The sequence below is a fragment of the Sarcophilus harrisii genome, chromosome 2 (genome assembly GCF_902635505.1).
Source record: "Sarcophilus harrisii chromosome 2, mSarHar1.11, whole genome shotgun sequence".
NCBI lineage: Eukaryota > Metazoa > Chordata > Mammalia > Dasyuromorphia > Dasyuridae > Sarcophilus > Sarcophilus harrisii.
The window spans coordinates 135,310,617-135,332,166 of NC_045427.1; the positions used below are offsets into that span (position 1 = coordinate 135,310,617).

The following is a 21,550-nucleotide window of genomic DNA, read 5'->3' on the forward strand; positions in this document are numbered from 1 at the left end:
GACGCCATGGTCAGTAGGGTGTGTTTGGTGGCAAGACTGGCCAAGGGCCCTGATGGTCTTGAGTCATTTCTTCTACAATTGTGCCTAGAAGCAGCAGCAGGGCCAAGGACTGCCAACAATGGGGTTTTCTGCACACACTTAGTCCCTAGCTCAGGGTTCCTACCCCTCAGACAGCTGCTTCCCGGCCTCTCCTTAGCAAGCTTTGGTACATGCCTGAGGCCAGCCAGCAGGTGGAAGTGAACCCAGCTGCAATGGCTCATATTGTCCACTGGAGGGCATAAGATGTTCAGAACATGAAAGAACAACTCTGAACAGGAAGCTGATTGAGCCCCAAACCTTGCCTATCTGGTTCCCATCCCCAGATCAAGAGTTTCCATAGCCTCTGAAGGGCCTGAGGTCTGGTGGAAGGAAGCTGGGCTAAGTGTTCCCTGCCTTAAGCTACTCATGATTCTTCCCAGGGACTGACTTTCCCTTCTGCACAAGAACTGTTTCCAGACTTGCTAGGCCAAGTAGAAGGAGCCTGAGAGGATCAAAAGAATTAACTTAGACATAAATGTGGCCTTTCTTTTCCATTTCTGCCCTCCCTAAAGGTATTTAGATACAAAGGGCTACAATTTTGATCACAACTCTAAGGCTGGGAAGAGGCCAAGCCTCTCCAATGCCTGATATTGATGAATTCACTTCCCTAATGCCTCCTTTTCTGTTCCCTTATCAGGTAGGAAGAGGGGCCTGAAGATCAGAAGGTAGTGACCTCAATCTAGTCATCTCCTTAAGCAAGGGTGGGGGGACTCTTGGATTCAGCTCTCATTTCAGCAAGAGCTGAAAACCCCTTAAGAGTCCATCTCTCTTCTTCCCCAAGAAGGGTTCTGACTAAGAGGTAAGGTAAACTGGATTCTCTGAAGATGATGATTTCTTTTGATGGTCCCATCAGCTCACACATGTTCACTTATCTCTTGTGCAGATAACTCCCAAGTTTAGATATGAAACTTTCCTTTCTTAGAACTCCAATCCATTGCCAACTGTCCAGTGGACCTCTCCATCTGGAAAGTGAACTGTCACTTCAAATTCAATACATCTCAAACAGAGCTGCTTATCTTTCCCCTCCAATTTATTCTTCCTTGAAATGTCCTTATTTATGATGAAGGTACCCATCTACTTCTAGTCTATCAGGTTTGAGATCTAAGAGTCATCCTTATCACATGCCAAGTCTTTAGTGCAATCCTCCACAGTACTTTTTTCAAACATCCCATCTCTTTGCCCATTAGGCCCACCACCCTGGTTAAGGCTTTACCATCTCTCATCTCAACTAGTACAACAGCCTCTTAATTGATCTTTCTGCTTCAGTTGTTCTCTTCTCCAATTTATTCACCAGACAACTGCCAAATTTATGTTTCTAAAACCATGCCTGATCACATGTTAATTCCCTCCTCAAAAATCTTGACTAATACTTAGGCTGGCATTTAAATACCTTTATAATCTGTCTTCTACCTACCACACCAGACTAATTTCACATTAGTCCCTTTCACAATGTTTAAGCCAAATTAGCTTAAACTAATCCTAAACTTGATTTGATATCCCTTGCCTCCATTTCCCATGTCTGGGATGCATTTCTTCCTTTCTGTCTCTTAGAACCTCTAAGTTCCCTCAAGGCTTGGTTCAGGCACTGGACTTTCCAGATTTCCCTGGCTCCCATCTGTCAGTACTGTTTCTTTCCCCTAAAATGACTCTGTATTACTTATATCTTCCCTGTGCACCCCCAGACCACAGGACCACCACACACAAGCAGGTTCCAATTTCAGTGCCATCACTTTCTAGCTGTGCACTCACATACAAATCACTTGTACTTTCTGAGTCACTGTCTCTTCTCTGTAAAAGGGGGACCTCACTGATCATGGCAATATGGTATAGTACATGAGCCATAGGTAAGTCACTTAACAAGTGATAAACTGAATTGCTGGTCTCAATCAGTGAAGGGAGTTTCCTCATGCTGATGAAATCACAGGATGGACAAAAAGAAAACAGACTACCTCAGTTGTGAAGAAACTTTAAAGTTCAACAGAAATGTCATTGTCATCATTATCCTGGAAGTGAAATAAAGGGCCTTTTACTGACTGCCCCCCAAGACCTCGGCCTCTGGGTCTTATAGTCCGCTGGACAGCTTCTTTAGGGCCATAGAAACAAATATATGCCAGGGAATGCTGCTGGCTCCATTGGGTTTGAAGAACAGGGTACTCCCCCAGAACTAGAGCTTTGGCCTCTTATTTCTCAGCCATGAAATAAAACTGAAATCCAAAAAAGAAATTTCAAACTGTGCCCGTGTGGGCTTTCCTTGAATAGCTCTAGGGTGGTGGGAGCTGAATTCCCTAGCTTCCAGTCTTCTGGATACTCTTGTTCTTATTTTATTGTTTATTCTTTCAGTGGGGTATCTGGGGGAGGGGGGCTGCCAGAATTCCACTAGGAGCTCAGAAAGCTCAGTTTTACCTGGGCCCGGATCAGGGACTCAAAACTTGGCTGGAAGTAGTCAAGGCGGCTGCTGTAGAAACGAGGCATTTCTTCCAGGAGTTGTCTGTTCTTAGCTTCAAAGTCATCCTTCACAGGCCGGAGCTCTTCTCGTACCTGTTCACAGCGGGCTCAATCAGGTTCCCAGGCTGGGCAGTGGGGGCAGGGGCAGACCTATGTTTATACCACCCTGTCTCCTCAGAGACACCTAATTCCAAGGTGACGGTGGGGAACCCCCACCAATGGCCAGCCCTTTTCCTCACCTCCCCAGACTGTGCTTGGGTTTTTTCCCTGTCCTAGTACCTGGTGGAGCTTGGCCAGGACTGGTCCCGTCTTTTCCTTTTCCTCATACTTTTCCACTTTGGACTGCAGCCGTTTATAGTCTTGCAGAGCCTGTTCCCGTCTCTTTACGGCCATGTTGAGGCTGGGGAAGACACTACCGAACCTGCCAGAAACAAGGTAGAAACACGATTAGAGGTTGCCCGGGGAAAACAGCATTTCTCCTGCCAGAGCACAGAAGGGAGGAGAGGAAGAGTGCAAGTTTCCCAGAATTTGAAAAGACCTCAGAGGTGATCTAGTGCACCCCATTCATTGCACAGATGAGGAATCTGAGGGTCTGAGTAGTTCTGCAACTTGCTCACAGTCACCCAAGTAGTAATGCAGATTCTTTGATGCCAAATTTCGCGTGCTTTTCCACCAAACTTCAATGTCCTAGCATGAACTTCAAAGAAAAAAAAAAAGGAAGGACCAAAGGCATGAGCACTGTGCTGGTCCCAAAGCAGCACCTTGCTAGATGGTGAATACATATGAAGCCTTTATCCTTGCTAAGCCTGTCAGTCAGTGTGTTCATGATTTCAGTCAGTTGGGTCTAATAATGACTTAGGAGCTTGGGAAAGCTGCCTGTGTCACAGCCTATGGAATTACCCACGAGAAGACTTTATCATGGAATTGTAAGGGCCCCTAGAGATGATCTAGGGCAGATTCTCTCATTTCACATAAGTGGGATGGGGTAAGTGACTGGTCTGAAGTCAGATCACTTGATCACAGCAGCAGTGGCACAGTGGAAAAAAGCTTTGGGTAGCTCTGGTCAGAGAGCCTGGGTGTAAACCCCCATTCTACCTCTGTTGTGACTGGGGGTATATTAATTACTTATGCTCTGGGTCTTTTCCACGACTCAGACTTGGGGAAAACAGGATCCATGACTTACCAGATTCCAAAATATAAACCTAACAGAGCTGACTTTGGAGAGAAGTCACCCACTGATCTACAGGACCTTTTGCCTCTTATATAGCAACTTTTGAGAGCTATGCGTTTTGATGACCAAAATAAACACCAGATAAGTCCAGAGCTTTGGCACCATCTGATAAGCTGTCAATAATCCGCCATTTCAAAGTAAAGGAAGCACTTATTTACTAATTGTTCTGAGATGAAAACCTCAAAGTTGTTAATCCATGGCTGTTGTTAAAAAGACTTTGGGAGCATTTTAAATGCCCCTCAAATATTTTATGGCTAAAGCCATAGAGGCAGAAATGACTTTCTTTCCTTGGACAATCTAGAAAGGCAGTTCTTGAGGGTTCAGCTTTTTTTCACCACAAGCCCATATGAGCTCTGGATTCCAAATACTAACATCTATGTGGATCCAATTGAATACATCCTGAGGAAAAAATAATGCTTGCAATAATCATGCTGCTGAAGCTTTCCCCAAACTTGGAACAGTTGAGATCACCACTCAAACAAACAAAAATTAACAAAACATTGTACTTGAGTTAAAGAATTATTTAATGATGCCTGAAACCCAAACAAAGGAAGAAGAAAATAAAAAGTTGACCAGAGAGATGGAAATCATCAACTTGCTCACATCGGACTTTTCTGTAAGCAAATATTTTGATTAAACTATTTTCTTTCACTGAAGTCTTCCTCAGATACTTGACCGTGTGTGTGTGTGTGTGTGTGGGGGGGGGGAACGCCACGCGTGCCCTCATGAATGCCTGCCTATGTCAGCAGAGGAGGACAAGATCTGGCAGGATCTGTTCAGCTGGTTAAGTTTCTGAATAGGCACAGTATGAAACTGCGTGTTGGGTAGCTAAGGGCAGTGTAGCGGAGAAAGACTTTTCATTCTGTGGGTGGCCACAAGAACCCTTGAAGACCATCCTCTTAAGTTTCAAAAGGATCACAAGAAGTGTTGGTGAAGGGAGTATCCATACCAAAAAAAAGACAGATTCTTTAAGTATAGAACCAAGTAAACCATAGCTGGGGGGCTTGTTCCAAAAGCAAGGCAAAATTTCACCATCTTTTAGATCACTAGCTGCTGCTCTGAATGAGTTTCCCTTACTAAACTGGGAACCCCAAAGGTTTAGTGGTCTCTGCCAGTCAGTACTGTGAGAGTCCTAGTGATTCTAAGAACAAGGGGCCACTATGGGATACAATCTCTGATTTCAAGAGGCTTATCTGCTTCTGAACTGGCATCTGAGGTTGTTACTATGAGGCAGTCTGAGAGATTTCTTGCCCCACCCTCCACTCCCCTTGCTGAAGACTATGGCAGACAACTGATAAATCTGACACGGGAGCGGTTCCTCCTGTTTCTCCTTGACAGTGACTTTCTTTCCTGCAACTTCAGGAGAGGGCGGCCCTGTGGAAGGGGCAATGTAATGTGAAACACTGAAAGCAGACAGCCCTGGGAGAGATGCTGTAGTGGGGTGGGAAGGATACTTGCTGGACTTGGAGTCAGGGAAAACTTGAGCTGAATCCTAGCTGCCCAGACTTAGCCCGTGATCCCCTAAGTCAGACCTCCTCTGAATCCCCAATCTGACATGGCACCTTTGACATCTTTAATGCACTAACTGCCTCCCAAATTCACACACCTTAAAACCTGTAGAAATGTCAGTTGTATTATCTGGAGAGCAGATGGGGCCAACCCAGTAAAGAAACAGTTAAGGGTTCGTCCTGAGGGAGCACCAGCTCCCTGGCCCACCAGGATATCCCCCTCTCCTCTACAAGTTATCCCATAGTATGCATTTTCCAAAGTCATGGTCACATTGTCCAGGGAGTGATTTGGCAAGTACCCCGTGGCCTAGGGACATGACACCCATTTTTAGGAGCAGAGAGAGGGACCCTAACTGCCCTAACAAGCTTATGAGTTCTTGGGAAATTAGCCCAGCCTCCTCCACACAAGCCACCTGACTACCCTGGAAGCCATTTCTTTTTCATGATGCTTGTTTTGCCTCCTGACATTGCTGTCCCCAAGCCAAGGCAGGACGCCATGGATGGGATAGGTGGGAACAAAGTGAATATGGCAGCCAGGATATTACCCTGGGAATCTAAGATGAAATAAGTGGGGATGCACTTTACGCCCAGTATGGCCAAGCAACAGTGAGGTGGGCAATTCTTTCAGCTCACTGTTAGGTAACAAAGAATGACCAATACTTCTGGGACTCTTCCCAGCTCTTCCTTTCTCTGAGATGTTCCATGGCTCACTGTAGATTATTCACTAATACATTTCCATTCACATGAATTCATTCAATTTTGGTGTTCCCCTCGGGGGTTGATTTCATATTTTCATTGGATTAGAGAAACTGAGGCAGAACTGGGGGCGAGGGCACAGCTTAAACCAGGCTTCTGATAAGTCAGTGGTAGGATCAGGAATCAAGAATTCCTGGCTCTCAATACTGGCCCACTCAGCCCCCACCTCTCTACTCTATTTATAGGAGATGGAACAGCCTTTACCAACTCCCAAGTTATGGGCAATATAAATAACCACGGTGTTGCAAAAGGAGTTGGTTTGAAAGCAGGAAACCTCCAAACTGGCCTTCTGCAGTTTGGGGGGTAGTGTGGGATAATGGAAAGTGCTCTGGCTATACAGGATCTGCCACCTGACCCCTTGTGGGGAGTGGGCAGTGGGCACATCATTTCCTAATCTGCAAATCTACATTTCTTCATCTGTAAAATAAAAGAATTGGATTAATGATCTCCAGACTCCAAACTGGGGGTCCCATGATGGGACCAGGCTAGTTCGAACCCCTCAGAACAAGCCCAGCAATGGTTTCAGATGGGACCTTCATGCTAGTTTCTCTCCCAGGAAGGTCTCAGTAGCTTTCAGGGTCCCTCAGTGCCCCTTCTACCATAGCATGCTGCCTCAAAGGCACCTTGTACCGGTTGCTCCTGGAGTGTGGCTCCTGGATAACACAGTATAGAGTAGTGCCTCATTGAGGATTTGATTCTTTGCTTTCTCCATCTCTTGCCCGTCCCAAGGCTGGCTAACAAATTCTCTCTGCTGGGTAAGTGTGGGGTAGGAAGAGAAGGAGGGAGAGAGAGGCCGGCTGGGAGGTGGGCTGGGAGCAGCCGGCCTTGGTAGGGAATGCCTGCCATTCCTCAATCTGTGCCTACACAACCGGGATCTTCCACCCACCAGGAAAGGGAAATTAAAAGCATCCCAATCCAACCAGAGCCCGGAGGAGCAGAACACCCGGCTCAGAGAATGGGGGATTAGAGGCCGAGCCCCCTGGAGGCGGGAAGGAGGTTGTGAGGGGGCAGTCATGTGGCCGTGTTCTTCATTAGGGGAGGACAGGAAAGCTGCTCTTTCCTGCTTCCGGTCCTGGGGTCCCCAGGAGGCTCCCCACTACCAAGACGGAAGTAGGAAGGGAGTGTGCAGAGGGGGTACAGCTAGTACTAGTTTGATGTGGTCAAGGAGATTGCATGTCACCCGGGGTGGGGTGAGGAGCTAGTCTACAGGCTCACAGGGAGGTCAACGGATCTGCCCAGGGAGATCTCAGCTTCCACCCCCTGCCACTCGCCCACCTTCCTGGCAGGTGGTGGGCTGCCATGGTGGTGGGAAGCAGCCGGGATTTCTCTCAGCTGGGCACCAGCTACAAAAGCCAGGGTCAGGGATTGGATTTCAAGGCTGCTTGGTGTGTGTGAAATTGAGTCAGAAGCTCCTGGGGCTGACTTTTCCTGCCTAGATTTGCCAGGCTCCGAGTGCCTAGCCCTGTCCTGTCCTTTTTACCTGCCACATGCCAGCTCAGGTGTTGCCCGCAGACTAATCTGACTGCTTCGTCTTTGGTGGAGCAGGGCCCAGAGAGCAGGGCACAGCTTCTGATGTCAGAAGGCTACACCAGGGCAGGGGCCACTCTGCTGCCCACCTGCTTTCCTGGTTTTCTGTGATGTCTTATCTCAGGAGGCCGGAGTGCCAAACCACAGAGCCGTCTGATTTATTTAGATACTGGCTTCCTGACTGCTACAGCTGCCCATCTATTGTCATCTCATGAGCTTCTCCATAATAGATCCAAACAATGTACCTTGTTCCTCATCGTATCCTGATATTTTGAAGTGAGGAATGACTGCAGCAGGAAAAGGGATTGACTTTGGTAGTAAGAGAGAAAATGCTTTGACTTATAAGCCACTGACTTTAGTCACCTGTAAGGTTTTCAGTCATTTCCTGGAAAAGCTGGTGATCAAGAAAGGTCAGAAAGAACCCCTTCCAGAGGTTAGGAGAACCTCCTCCTAACTTTCCCCCTTGGACCTAGGCAGGGATGGATAGTTTATGATTCCCAAATACAAAGGGTTAGAGGATCAAAAACTATTCTCTCTCATCCAATTTTGGGGACCCTGATCTAGCCCATATAATTTAGCAGATCCTGCTTATCCAGGTCCCAGATGAGTCAACTGCAAGGGACCACCAGAGAAGAAGTAATAATGTGCAGCTGTTGAACTGGAGCCTGGATCCTTTCTAGGTCAAAGCCAGTTTGGGAGAGGCCAGAGAAGATGAAGTGAGGTGGGAGCTTCAAGGCAGCTTTCCTGTCTCCTGCCACCCCCACACCTACTTTTTCCCTTCAACTTAGGGGACCTAGGGAGCAAGTCTGTCTCTCTGATCATCAGCTGGAGACACTCCCAACAGAGCAGATGGATCCCACTGCAGAATTTATGAACCTGATGGGTCATGAATTATGAGGTCTTTCTAGTCAAACAATCATGCCGTTGCTCCCCCCACTCCCATCTCCCCTGCCCAGCCGCTCCTTTATTTCAGAAGTAGAATGCTCCAGACAGCTGTTCTTTCACTTCTGACCAGAGATGAAAGACCTCCTGCACCTCCACTGAGGGCCAGCCAAGATCTCTGTTAGCTTAATTTGGCAAATTCAGGCCCTACTGGGTCTTGAACAGAGAGCAAAAGGAAAAAGCCAAATGACCATGGTTGTAATGGCAGGTAGATGCTTGGCTGCCTCAGGTTTCTACAAGGACAAGAAGCTAAATGACAGAGACCAGAACCAAGTCTTGTGGTCTTCTATAATTGTCCTTTAGCAGTCTAGTCTGGTCCTCAAGCTGCTACCAGCCTGCTCACCTCTTTCCTTGCTCCTTGCCAAAGTTATTTGAGTTTTCCTCTTTATAAAGAGAACAACCTCGGCAAAGCTCTTTTAAGAATATCAAACCTCAGGGATGGCTGCTACTCACTTTTTTAAGGGTTCAATCACTGTCTTTTGGATCTGGTTCACCTGTCAAAAATAAAACACAGGGGGTCAAATTCTGGGTGGCAATGCGATTGCTTGGGCATTCAGATATCACTTCCTCAGACCAAAATCTGAAGCTGGTTTGCAATGGACAGACCAGAAGATCTGAAGATCTTTCCTTCTTCCTCAATCATATTCTCCCTTGCTAGTCTGCCATCTCCAGGACATTTAATGATGGTCAGTTAGAAGACATGGATCTTTTTTGAGGGCAGGGAATGTACTGCCTGTGTCTGTGTCCTGGGATCTAGCACAGTGCCTTGTATATACTAGGTACTTAAAATTAGCTGAATTGAATGAAAAGAGCAAATCATATCTGAAAACTATAGTATCTATGTGAATAGCCACAGAGATCCACTGGGATTCAGGCAGACTTCTTATCTATCACTGAATAAGACTAAATGGACCATTCTCAGTGTGAAAAATGGCACTGCAACTGGCATTCAGTCATGGTGTTACAGATATCAATGTTGGTTTTAACTGATTTAGTCTGGCTTCTCAAATAATTATTAACTCAATGGTCTTCTGAGGCTGAAAAAGCTATAGGAGGAACTCTGGTAGGGTTAAGTCAGACAAATATTAAGAGACATTTTAGCTTTTGCAGTAATTCAGCAGAAATTCTCTGTAGAGGGTAGGACGAACTGGAAATGAGAAGTAGGGGCCCACTGTGGATTCTAAAAGAGCTGCCCAGTAGTTTGTAAGAAGACATGAGAAGAGAGAAAAAGTAATACCCTTAGCTACCTTTTCCTGGTTAAAGGCATCCATCCTTTTCATGGCTGTATCTAGTGCAGTCACCATGTTTAAAAATTCCTGGTCTTGCTCACAAAGTGGATTGGAGAGGAGATCAGAAGAGATCTTCACAGCTGATTTGGACATGGCTGTGGGAAGAGAAAGCTTAGAGGTTGAATGGAAGGCCAAAAAACAAGGGTATTTAAAATTTTTTCCTTCTACAATTCAGATGACAATGACCACTTTCATATTAACACTTCAAATTTTGCTGTCCATATATCTTATGGCTGACTTGACAGCCATGAGAAGGGCAAGAAGAGGGAAAAGAGCAGGCTAGAGTCTGAGAATTAGATACTAATGGCTATATAGTGCTTTTAACACAACAAAGTATTTTATGTCTTTAGATTCTGACGACCCTGAGAAACAGGTATTATAGAAGAAACAGGATGAGAAAGGTTAATTTATTTGCTTCATATCATAAGGCTAATAAGTGGCCCAGATGGGACTCAAACCAAAATCTTCTGACTCCAAATGCAGAGTTCTTTACGTTATCTCCATAGATGATTTGTCATAGTCCTGGAAGAAAGTTGGTATAGCACAGGTAACTTAGATCCTCCCAGCATGGGTTAGAATCCAATTGACACCTTTTCCCCTCTACATGCTCCTTTAATAAGGATCAGAGATTCTCAGAGTTGAAAGATTCTTAAGTGATAACAGACAATATTTCTGATACTACTGGTCACTAGTTTCTATGTTTGCTTAATATAGCAATTCTTTCTATTTAAATTATATCCACTAGTCCTAATTCTAATATATGGAGTCACAAAAGCTAAGCCCAAATAGTTCATCTTGCATTTGTTAATACTCAAGTACAGCTATCACTATCTCTCTAATTCTTTTCCTAGCTAAGCATCTCCAGATCTTTTACCTGCTTCTCCTATGACATAGCTTTTTTTCCCCTTTTCTTTTCTTTGTTTTTGTTGAGACAATTGGGGTTAAGTGACTTGCTCAGGGTCACACAGCTAGGAAGTGGTAAGTGTCTGAAACCAGATTTGAACTTGGGTCCTCCTGACTTTAGGGCTGGTGCTCTATCCACTATACCACCTAGCAGCCCCCTTCTATGACACAGCTTTAAGGATCCATGCCACCCACTTCTTCCTAAAATGTGGTGCCTAAAATCAAATTCACTATTTTCCACAGATGTGATTAGTTGCCAAAATGGTGGCTACTTTAGGCTGTCAGTTAAAAATGAATGGAACCAGGGATCAAGAGATCTAGCCTACTCACTCCCAGTCCTGATTCTGGGGAAATCATCTAACTTCTGTAGGTCTATTTCTTCATATCAAATCAACAACACACTATCCACCTCAGGATCACAGTATCCAGTGAGATAAGTGACATGAACAAGCTCTGAAAATAGATTGCTGTATCAAGTTTTATCATAGAATACTGTCTTAAGTGACTAAATTTGTAGAATTTTTTTGGGGGGAGGACTGTAATGAATCGGATGGCCACCCACTTGGCACAATATAGTTTTTTTTTTTTTTTAATTTAATAGCCTTTTATTTACAGGATATATACATGGGTAACTTTAGCATTAACAGCCAAACCTCTTGTTCCAATTTTTCACCTCTTACCCCCCCCCCCACCCCCTCCCCTAGATGGCAGGATGATCAGTAGATGTTAAATATATTAAAATATAACTTAGATACACAATAAGTATACATGACCAAAACATTATTTTGCTGTACAAAAAGAATCAGACTCTGAAATATTGTACAATTATTGTGAAGGAAATCAAAAATGCAGGTGTGCATAAATATAGGGATTGGGAATTCAATGTAATGGTTTTTAGTCATCTCCCAGAGTTCTTTTTCTGGGCATAGCTAGTTCAGTTCATTACTGCTCCATTAGAAATGATTTGGTTGATCTCGTTGCTGAGGATGGCCTGATCCATCAGAACTGGTCATCATCTAGTATTGTTGTTGAAGTATATAATGATCTCCTGGTCCTGCTCATTTCACTCAGCATCAGTTCGTGTAAGTCTCTCCAGGCCTTTCTGAAATCATCCTGTTGGTCATTTCTTTTTTTTTTTTTTTTTTTTTTTTAATTTAATAGCCTTTTATTTACAGGATATATACATGGGTAACTTTACAGCATTAACAGCCAAACCTCTTGTTCCAATTTTTCACCTCTTACCCCCCCCCCCACCCCCTCCCCTAGATGGCAGGATGATCAGTAGATGTTAAATATATTAAAATATAACTTAGATACACAATAAGTATACATGACCAAAACATTATTTTGCTGTACAAAAAGAATCAGACTCTGAAATATTGTACAATTAGCTTGTGAAGGAAATCAAAAATGCAGGTGTGCATAAATATAGGGATTGGGAATTCAATGTAATGGTTTTTAGTCATCTCCCAGAGTTCTTTTTCTGGGCATAGCTAGTTCAGTTCATTACTGCTCCATTAGAAATGATTTGGTTGATCTCGTTGCTGAGGATGGCCTGATCCATCAGAACTGGTCATCATCTAGTATTGTTGTTGAAGTATATAATGATCTCCTGGTCCTGCTCATTTCACTCAGCATCAGTTCGTGTAAGTCTCTCCAGGCCTTTCTGAAATCATCCTGTTGGTCATTTCTTACAGAACAGTAATATTCCATAATTTTCATATACCACAATTTATTCAGCCATTCTCCAACTGATGGACATCCATTCAGTTTCCAGTTTCTAGCCACTACAAAAAGGGCTGCCACAAACATTCGTGCACATACAGGTCCCTTTCCCTTCTTTATAATCTCTTTGGGATATAATCCCAGTAGTAACACTGCTGGATCAAAGGGTATGCACAGTTGGATAACTTTTTGAGCATAGTTCCAAACTACTCTCCAAAATGGTTGGATTCGTTCACAACTCCACCAACAATGCATCAATGTCCCAGTTTTCCCGCATCCCCTCCAACAATCATCATTATTTTTTCCTGTCATCTTAGCCAATCTGACAGGTGTGTAGTGGTATCTTAGAGTTGTCTTAATTTGCATTTCTCTGATTAATAATGACTTGGAGCATCTTTTCATATGACTAGAAATAGTTTCAATTTCTTCATCTGAGAATTGTCTGTTCATATCCTTTGACCATTTTTCAATTGGAGAATGGCTTGATTTTTTATAAATTAGAGTTAATTCTCTATATATTTTGGAAATGAGGCCTTTATCAGAACCTTTGACTGTAAAAATATTTTCCCAGTTTATTGCTTCCCTTCTAATCTTGTCTGCATTAGTTTTGTTTGTACAAAAACTTTTCAGTTTGGTATAATCGAAATTTTCTATTTTGTGATCAGTAATGATCTCTAGTTCTGCTTTGGTCATAAAGACCTTCCCCTTCCACAGGTCTGAGAGGTAAACTATCCTATGTTCCTCTAATTTATTAATAATTTCATTCTTTATGCCTAGGTCATGAACCCATTTTGACCTTATCTTGGTGTACGGCGTTAAGTATGGATCAATGCCTAGTTTCTGCCATATTAGTTTCCAATTTTCCCAGCAATTTTTATCAAACAGTAAGTTCTTATCCCAAAAGCTGGGATCTTTGGGTTTGTCAAAGACTAGGTTGCTATATTTGTTGACTGTTTTGTCCCTTGAACCTAATCTATTCCACTGATCAACTAATCTATTCCTTAGCCAATACCAAATAGTTTTGGTAACTGCTGCTCTATAATATAATTTTAGATCTGGTACAGCTAAGCCACCATCATTTGATTTTTTTTTCATTAATTCCCTTGAAATTCTTGACCTTTTGTTTTTCCATATGAACTTTGTTATTATTTTTTCTCGGTCATTAAAATAGTTTTTTGGGAGTCTGATTGGTATAGCGCTAAATAAATAGATTAGTTTAGGTAATATTGTCATCTTTGGCACAATATAGTTATGACTGGGTCTAGAGGCAAAAATCTCACCAAGTTTTTCAGTTCGATGAATCTATGTTGTACTTTATGAAAAGACAGAATATTCCTATCTTTTAAAAGATTTCAGGGACAGGGTTGGGAAAAAGAGCACTTGAAGTTTCTCATCCCCTACTGGTTTTAAAAATCTATATAGCTTTTAAAAACAAATTCTCTAAGTGACAGACAGGATGGGCTAGAGTTGCTATATAATAGAGAATGCCCATAAAACTTTCAGCTAGTGTTTGTTACACAGTCCCTGGCACAGGGTCTAAGTATTTTTCAGGAAAAAGATAACTTGAGAGACAGCTAGGTGGCGCAGTGGATAGAGCACTAGCCCAGGAGTCGGGAGGACCTGAGTTCAAATCCAACCTCAGATACATAACACTTCTTATGTGTGACTCTGATAAGTCCCTTAACTCCAACTGCCTTGCAAACAAAAACAAACAATAAAAAGCGAAGGTTATTCTGTCATAAATCTTAGCAATTCATAGGGAATTCAAAGTGTTTTTAAGATGTGCTATCCTTGACTTTTATCAACTGTTGCTAAGTGAAGAGAGTAGAACCAAGAGAACATTGTACACGGCAACCACAAAAATGTGAGAATCAAGTGACTTTTTTCAACAATGGGGTGATTCAGGCCAATTCCAATAAACTTGTGATGGAAAAGAGTCATCTACATCCGGAAGGAGGACTATGGGGACTGAATGTGGATCACAACATGGTATTTTCACTTTTTTTGTTGTTTGCTTTTTTGTTTTCTTTCTTTTCCCCCCTTTTTGATTTTTTTCTTTTTTTTAATTAAAGTTTTTTTATTTTCAAAACATGTGCACAGATAATTTTTCAACACTGATCCTTGCATAGCTGTATGTTCCAATATTTCCCCTCCTTCCTTCCATCCCCTCCCCTAGATGGCAAGTAATCCAATATATGTTATACATGTTAAAATATGTAAACATATTTATACAATTATCCTTGCTACACAAAAAAGATTAGTTGATCTGATTTTTCTTGTGCAGCATGATAATTGTAGAAATATGTATATAAGAATCACACATGTTTAATCTATATTGGATTACTTGCTGTATAGGGGAGGGAGTGGTTTCGTGAAAGGGAGGGAGAAAAAATTTGAAACACAAAGTTTTGCAGGGATGAATATTGAAAACTATCTTTAAATATATTTTGAAAATAAAAAGCTATTGTTAAAAAAAACACTTAAAAAAAAAGATATGTTCTCCCTAATAAGTAGGGAATTCTTCTCTCCCAAATAAAGGTTCAAAGAAAGGCAGTGACTCAACCTAAGTCACAGAAGTCTGTATTCAAGTCAAAAATGGAATTTTTGATGATGACTTTTAAATGCTGCCACTTGGTGCTTCTTTTCTCTCTGGAACTGGAGATACCTACATAAGGAAAACAATAAAAAGCACAGTGGGAGATAGGGATATAAAATTCCCAGAAATGTTAAGAGACATGGAGAAACATGTTTTTAAAAAGTGAAATTGTGGGAGAAAATATATGAGTGTATGTATATATAAAACAATATTTAATAAGCATTTTAAAGTACCTTTTAGGATCTTTAAAGTCATTTTGTTAGTTTAGAAACATAATGCTTAGCACAGTTCTTGGCACACAATTAAGCACTTAATAAATGTTTATTGATTGATTATAATCTAGTTCACTCATAAAATATCTTATTTAAAATAGAAATGATTAAAGACCTCAGAAAGGAGAAATAGTTCATTAAGAACAAAAAAGTCATCACGAAAATTTTTCTTCCAATTTCTCCCCTGACATCCCAAATCCCTGACTCGTATTTTTCTACATTTCAAGGAGGAAAAGATAAATTTCTTCTTTGCTAAAATTATAGGCTACTGTGGTGGAAGGTCTTTGGAGTCAATTTGTTTTGCTTAGCTAATTAGCCACTGGGAAAAGCTGAGCCAGGTTTTCCTTGGTGGGATCTCAGGCCAACTAGCTAAGCTCTTTAGAACAGGATGCCAAACTAAACCAGGGTCACAGATTCCATTTCCATATGGGTGAATTAGCCATGCTCTGCAGCCACAGACTAAATCTTCTTTCAAAAATATGGTATTAAGGGAAGAGGCAATGGGCTAGCTGACAGTTTATAGCTGATCAGGGCAAATATATTGCTATTATTTGAAAAAATAATTCAGAAATTACTTGGGTCACCTTCATATATAGCAAATGACACACTTAACAGAATTCCTAATAAATGTTTACTGAACCTGGCTTTTTTGATGAAAAAATTACTCACTGATCATTATATACTTCAACAACAATACTATATGATGACCAGTTCTGATGGACCTGGCCATCCTCAGCAACGAGATCAACCAAATCATTTCCAATGGAGCAGTAATGAACTGAACCAGCTATGCCCAGAGAAAGAACTCTGGGAGATGATTAAAAACCATTACATTGAATTCCCAATCCCTATATTTATGCCCACCTGCATTTTTGATTTCCTTCACAAGCTAATTGTACAATATTTCAGAGTCTGATTCTTTTTATACAGCAAAATAACGTTTTGGTCATGTATACTTATTGTTTATCTAATTTATATTTTAATGTACTTAACATCTACTAGTCATCCTGCCATCTGGGGGAGGGGGTGGGGGGGTAAGAGGTGAAAAATTAGAACAAGAGGTTTGGCAATTGTTAATGCTGTAGAGTCACCCATACATATAATCTGTAAATAAAAAGCTATTAAATAAATAAAAAATAAATAAAAAAAAAGAATGTATTACTAAGAAAAAAAAAAAAGAAAAAATTATTCACTTCAGCTCTGGGCCAGGGAAAGGGAGCTAAGAGAGGCTGTAATGAAAAGGATGGCATGCAGGAGTACGACTGTTGAGAAAGATCATGAACCCTTTAAAATTAGGACTTAAATGCTAGAGAGACATCTAGATCACAGGGATAAGGGTAGCCTTTTCACTGCATAGAAGAGGAAGTGAAGATCCATTCTTCACAGAGGTCACCTGAGATGTGGGATCTTCATGACTATAGTGCAGTTTCTCCAGTCTAAAGGTGGGCAAAGGTCCCATTTTGAATGGTAATTACACATTGTAACTTTTCTGTGAGACAGTATATGCAATTTTTCTTATCTAAGTGGAATAGAATCCAGGAGTCATCAAAAAAAGTTTGTGTGGGATCTATCCAAATCTAGCCTCTGGGGTCAGTGAAGGAAATCATCACTTCAGAACTGGGGACAGCTAAGATTAAATAATAAGCCTTCTTTACCTTTACTGCCTTCCAATTCTCTGAGGGTTGAATCTGTGAGGCCAATAATTCACTTCTGGGATTCTGGCGTTATATGTATAACCCTGATATCAGTGTGACTAAAGCAAGGACACCAACAACAGGGCTGGATCCCACAATTTATACAGTCAAAGGGAATGATTTATTATTGTTACTAATAAATCCATGAGGAAAAGTTTGAAAACTTCTACTTTGGGATGTAAAAATCTTTCTTTTTAAGGTTCTTTATTTGAAGAATAAAGAGTGTTAATTCCAGCTATGAAAATTCAATAATGCTAACATCCTAGAAGGAATGGAAACACTGAATCTCAAATCCAGTGAAAGAAGTCACCATAGTTAACCATCATTTCATCAAATCCCATCCAATCCCTAAATGACTGTAATACAGCCTGGTATTTGTATGGTGTTTCACAAATTATCTGTAAAGTAATTTCCTAAACACAATAAAAGGCCATGTTTATTTAAAACTTTAATGTTTGCAAAGTGCTTTTTCACAATAGTTGGGAGATAAATGGAGAAAGTATCATCATCTCCATTTATAGATAAGAAAACTGAGATTTAGAGAGGTGACATTATTTGCCCAAGTCACAAGGTAAATAAGCAAGAGAGTCAGGCTTAGAAATGGGAACATGTTCCTTCTATTGTACTAGGATTCCTTTATAATTGATAATTGTCCAGATCTTCCCTCTATCCCTAACCCCTAGCTCCCATCTCCTTCCTTCAATGTTGAAAAGGTAAAGAAAAAGGGAAATGAGAAAAAGAAAAGGCAAGTTCCAACTAAGTTGAATTATTTTAAAAACCCAGATTTTCTCTATGTGCCAATTTTTCCCTAGTTGGAACCAAAAATAGAGGCTGGGAATAAGTTATGAGTCAAGTATGGACTAACTCAAATAATCTGGATTAACATGGTGTGAATTTCCCTGGCATAAACCAAGGGGTTTAGCTATAGACAGAGTCAGTTCATATCAGGGCTTCTGATTTTGGGGAAGAGGCATTTTGTTTTTTGCAGCTCATTATGATTAAATGAGATAATGTATATAAAATGCTTTGCAAACCTTAAAACAATATAAATGTTAGGTATTATTGATTAATGTTATTCTTATTATTAATACCCTTAAAAGGATGTGGAACAACTCCTTTGCATAAGTAATTGTTCCTTAGTTCTTGTGATGAATACTAAAAATCCTGTGATAGAAAACACATACAAAAATATTCTAAGTCTTAATGCAGTTTTAAACTTGTAAAATATGCTCTGTATTCCACTCAGATGCCAACCAAAAGGACAAACTCTAGCGAGGTCATATTGAGAGTATTTGATGCTGTAGAACAGAAATACATAATATGTAAATATTCCCCTTGTGAGGAGGAGGGAGTGGGATCTATAGCCTGGCTGGCTAATGGTACTCCACATTGCCCTTGAACAGGAGGAGGAAAATGAAGAACACTGTGCTCATCCAGTGTTGATTCTGGTCTGCCTTTCTCAGGAATGTCTAGAGCTGGCAGTCTGCAGAAGACAGATTCCTCCACCCTAAATTCTAGGGACCCTAATGGGAATGCCTGGAGAGCTGCCTAAAACCCCAAAGGACATATCTTACATGGGTGGAGTAGGCCCCACTGAGCAGCTGCCACTGACCACTCCCTACAGACTCCCAGCATGCTCTTCTTTGACCATGAAAATTGGTTTTATAATATTAATTAATTATTTACAAAGTGAGGCGTGAGGAGCAAGGCAAGCCTGGATTTCTAACGCTCTTGACTCCCTATAGGAACTGATATGAATTACTTCCACTCTTCTGTCTCAAGTTGTGGATAAAGGTGCAGTAAAGGCAGTCCAAACTGGAACACTCATTTAGTTTCATCAGAAAACTGAATGGCTAACAAGGGCCTCCAATTGGGCAGCCTGGGTGCAATTTCAGAAAATGCTTCCAAGGAACCACAAATGAGTCATCATGGACCACCAAAAAGAAGACTTACTACTGATGAACTTTTATTTTCTCTGACATCTGGTCACAAAATGATAGGCCAAAGAATGTTAAAATGAGAAAGCATCTGGGAGATCATTTGGTCTAAGCTCATTATTTTGCTAAATGGGAAACTAGTCTCCTTATGTATTTCTCCTGCCATTTCTGGAAGGAAAAACTTTATATACAATATAGATGGGACTCCTTGGAAGAGAAGCCTCAAAGAGCTGCTACAGACTTCTGACATGTTCCTGTGTCAAGGAGAATGGTAGTGCTAATTGGCATGACAATGTGAGTTAGCTACAAGTTGTTGTTTTTAAAATATAAGCGTTCTAGTATAATTTCTTTTCATTTAAGAGTGACTCTAGGTAAGAGATTTGCATCTCTAAGACTTTTGGCTGACTCCTATTAATTTCCACACACAAGACTCTCTTAGACTTTTCAGAATACTTAGTAAATTAACTAAATTCAGGGCAATGTAAAAGCGTTCTTTAAAGCCTGTCTATCTTAGAACTATGTTTTAGTCTACAAGATATTCTTCTGCCCTTCTCAAAACCAATTTCTGAGTAGTTTTGCTCCTGAAAAGCAAATCACCTATTTCCCAGGGGATCTATTGTAACCTTTGTCAATATTCATTGCTGCAAGGGCCTGAAATGAGGAAGATAGAAGACAGCAGCCTAGATTCCAATATGCCAAAGACACTTTTAGCATAAAGTTCAAGTTAACTGTGATGGTATTCCAATTCTCCTTGAAGCAAATTTGCTTCAAGCTCATCAAACTCAGGATTAAATCCAACAATACTAAGGAGTACACAGAGGGCCTCCTGAGAAGTTAGGAAAGTAGGAGAGTTTTGACAAAAATAAGAAGTCTGAACAGTTAACCTAGGGTCAACTGTCAGTCAACATTTTTGAAGAAGTCATTACAAATCTAGTCCCCACAAAAAAACAGACTTGGGGTTCTGTAAGAGAGAAACCTATTTATTCTCACAGTCACCATCCTCCAACTCTTGGTCCCTAGCACCATGGTATGGGACTACCTACCCAGATCCGCATCGGTACTCTTCTTCAGATCCTTCTGCAGCTTCTTGGTCTGATCTTCCAGCCTGCAAGAGAGACAACAACAGCTAGATTTCTGGCTCTCTTAAGCTTCTTTTGGTTCTTAAATCTAATCTTCTCTAGGATGCTGCTGGAGAATAGAAGCTCATTTGTTATGGATATTTTCAATCTAATCTAAAAGATCACTCATTTTATAAGCTTCTCTAGACAGCGTTATCAATGAAGATAAAGGAACATGGGCATTTTGTAGTATAATGAATTGAGCTGTCTCAACAGCATACTAATGAAGGTCACTAATAAAGCATCAAACAAATGTTATAACTAGAGAAATTAAAAAAAAAACAGAGCTCTCTCCCCCCCTTTGGAGTCCCTCCATCTCCTTTTCCTGGAGGTGATCACTTACTGCTGAAGTTTTCCATATTCTCTTTCAAAGTCTCTCTCCACCTGTAATGAAAGACAACTCAATCATCAAAGAAAAGACAATGTTGGAAAAAAATATCAGCCCTTACTTTAAACAATATATGATAATCATCCCCCACCTGAGCCTCCAGGAAGTAATACTGTTTAGTTCATGCAAGTACTGACAATTCTCCAATGACAAGTTCTCTTTGTGCTCCTTGATTAATTAACTGCTTGATTTAGGGAAGAGACTCCTCTTATATGGGCCTTCTAGGCAAGTACCAGCAGATTGTGACCTTATTCTTCCACCAAAGGAGCAGGGGAATAAATTCTTTCCCCTCTACTCCCACAGCAATGAAAGAAGAAAATTATTGAAACTATTTAAGGAAATAAAGTCAAACTTTTGCTTAGTTAGCATATTTTTCATACACCAGAGAAAATTGTATCTATTTGTATGTTGGTAGTCCCAACTACAAACATGTTAGATGAAGTTAAAGGTCCTTCTCTGTTTTCTTGTGTATCAGTTTCCTCATCAAGAAAATGGAAACAGTAGCCTGACTTCACTATAAGCTTTCTATAGTTAACACTCAGCTTATCTGGGATGTTATATGAAACAAATAATGCAACAAATTGTACCAGAAGATACTAAAAGAACACAGCTAGAAACATATCTTTACTTTAACTACTTTCACGGGAAGGAGATAAATGGATGTTCCTGGTCGGAAAAGTAAATGTCACAGGTATGACTTGGTGAACTTTCATTGGATTCATGTATGCTTCCCTCTTAATCAAACTTACTTACCTAATATTCCTCTTTGGGAGGATGTACTCACTGATGGAGTCAAAGATTTGGTCTCTAGAGCTCTCTCCTTCTTCCTTATGCTTCCCCTTTGATAACTGTCAAGTTGCCTCATCTTTCTATGTTAATTAGCTCAGAAGGCAGAGATGTAGTTTCCTCACTTTATAGACTGGCAAATAGAGCCTGTGCCAGACCATGGCAAAATTGTAAAATAGACTAAATTTGGTCTTTGGTGTCCCCAGACTTCTGGGCTACATTTTTTTCTCTCTGCAGCGAGGTTCCTCACTTTTCTCTACCAAGTGCTCAATAAATGTTTTCATTCTTTTCCCTTCCCTGTTTTTCCCCCTGACAAAATCTGTTCTCAGGGGAATGAGCTGAGACTTATTAATGG

The 21,550-nt window shown here is 41.1% G+C and overlaps 1 protein-coding gene across 3 annotated transcripts in view; it reads right to left on the reverse strand.

Annotated features, from left to right (window-relative positions):
• The window catches only part of BIN3 (bridging integrator 3), a 48,598-nt gene that overhangs the window by 2,559 nt on the left and 24,489 nt on the right, over positions 1 to 21,550 (reverse strand). For all 3 annotated transcript variants that reach the window (XM_031950887.1, XM_031950885.1, XM_031950886.1), the window contains 6 exons: positions 20,365 to 20,405; positions 19,947 to 20,008; positions 9,735 to 9,871; positions 8,941 to 8,981; positions 2,803 to 2,944; positions 2,482 to 2,616 (listed from right to left, as the gene is read on the reverse strand). In XM_031950887.1, the coding sequence (XP_031806747.1) occupies positions 2,482 to 2,616; positions 2,803 to 2,944; positions 8,941 to 8,981; positions 9,735 to 9,869 (453 nt within the window). In that variant the 5' untranslated portion in view covers positions 9,870 to 9,871; positions 19,947 to 20,008; positions 20,365 to 20,405. The remainder of the gene's footprint in view (positions 1 to 2,481; positions 2,617 to 2,802; positions 2,945 to 8,940; positions 8,982 to 9,734; positions 9,872 to 19,946; positions 20,009 to 20,364; positions 20,406 to 21,550) is intronic.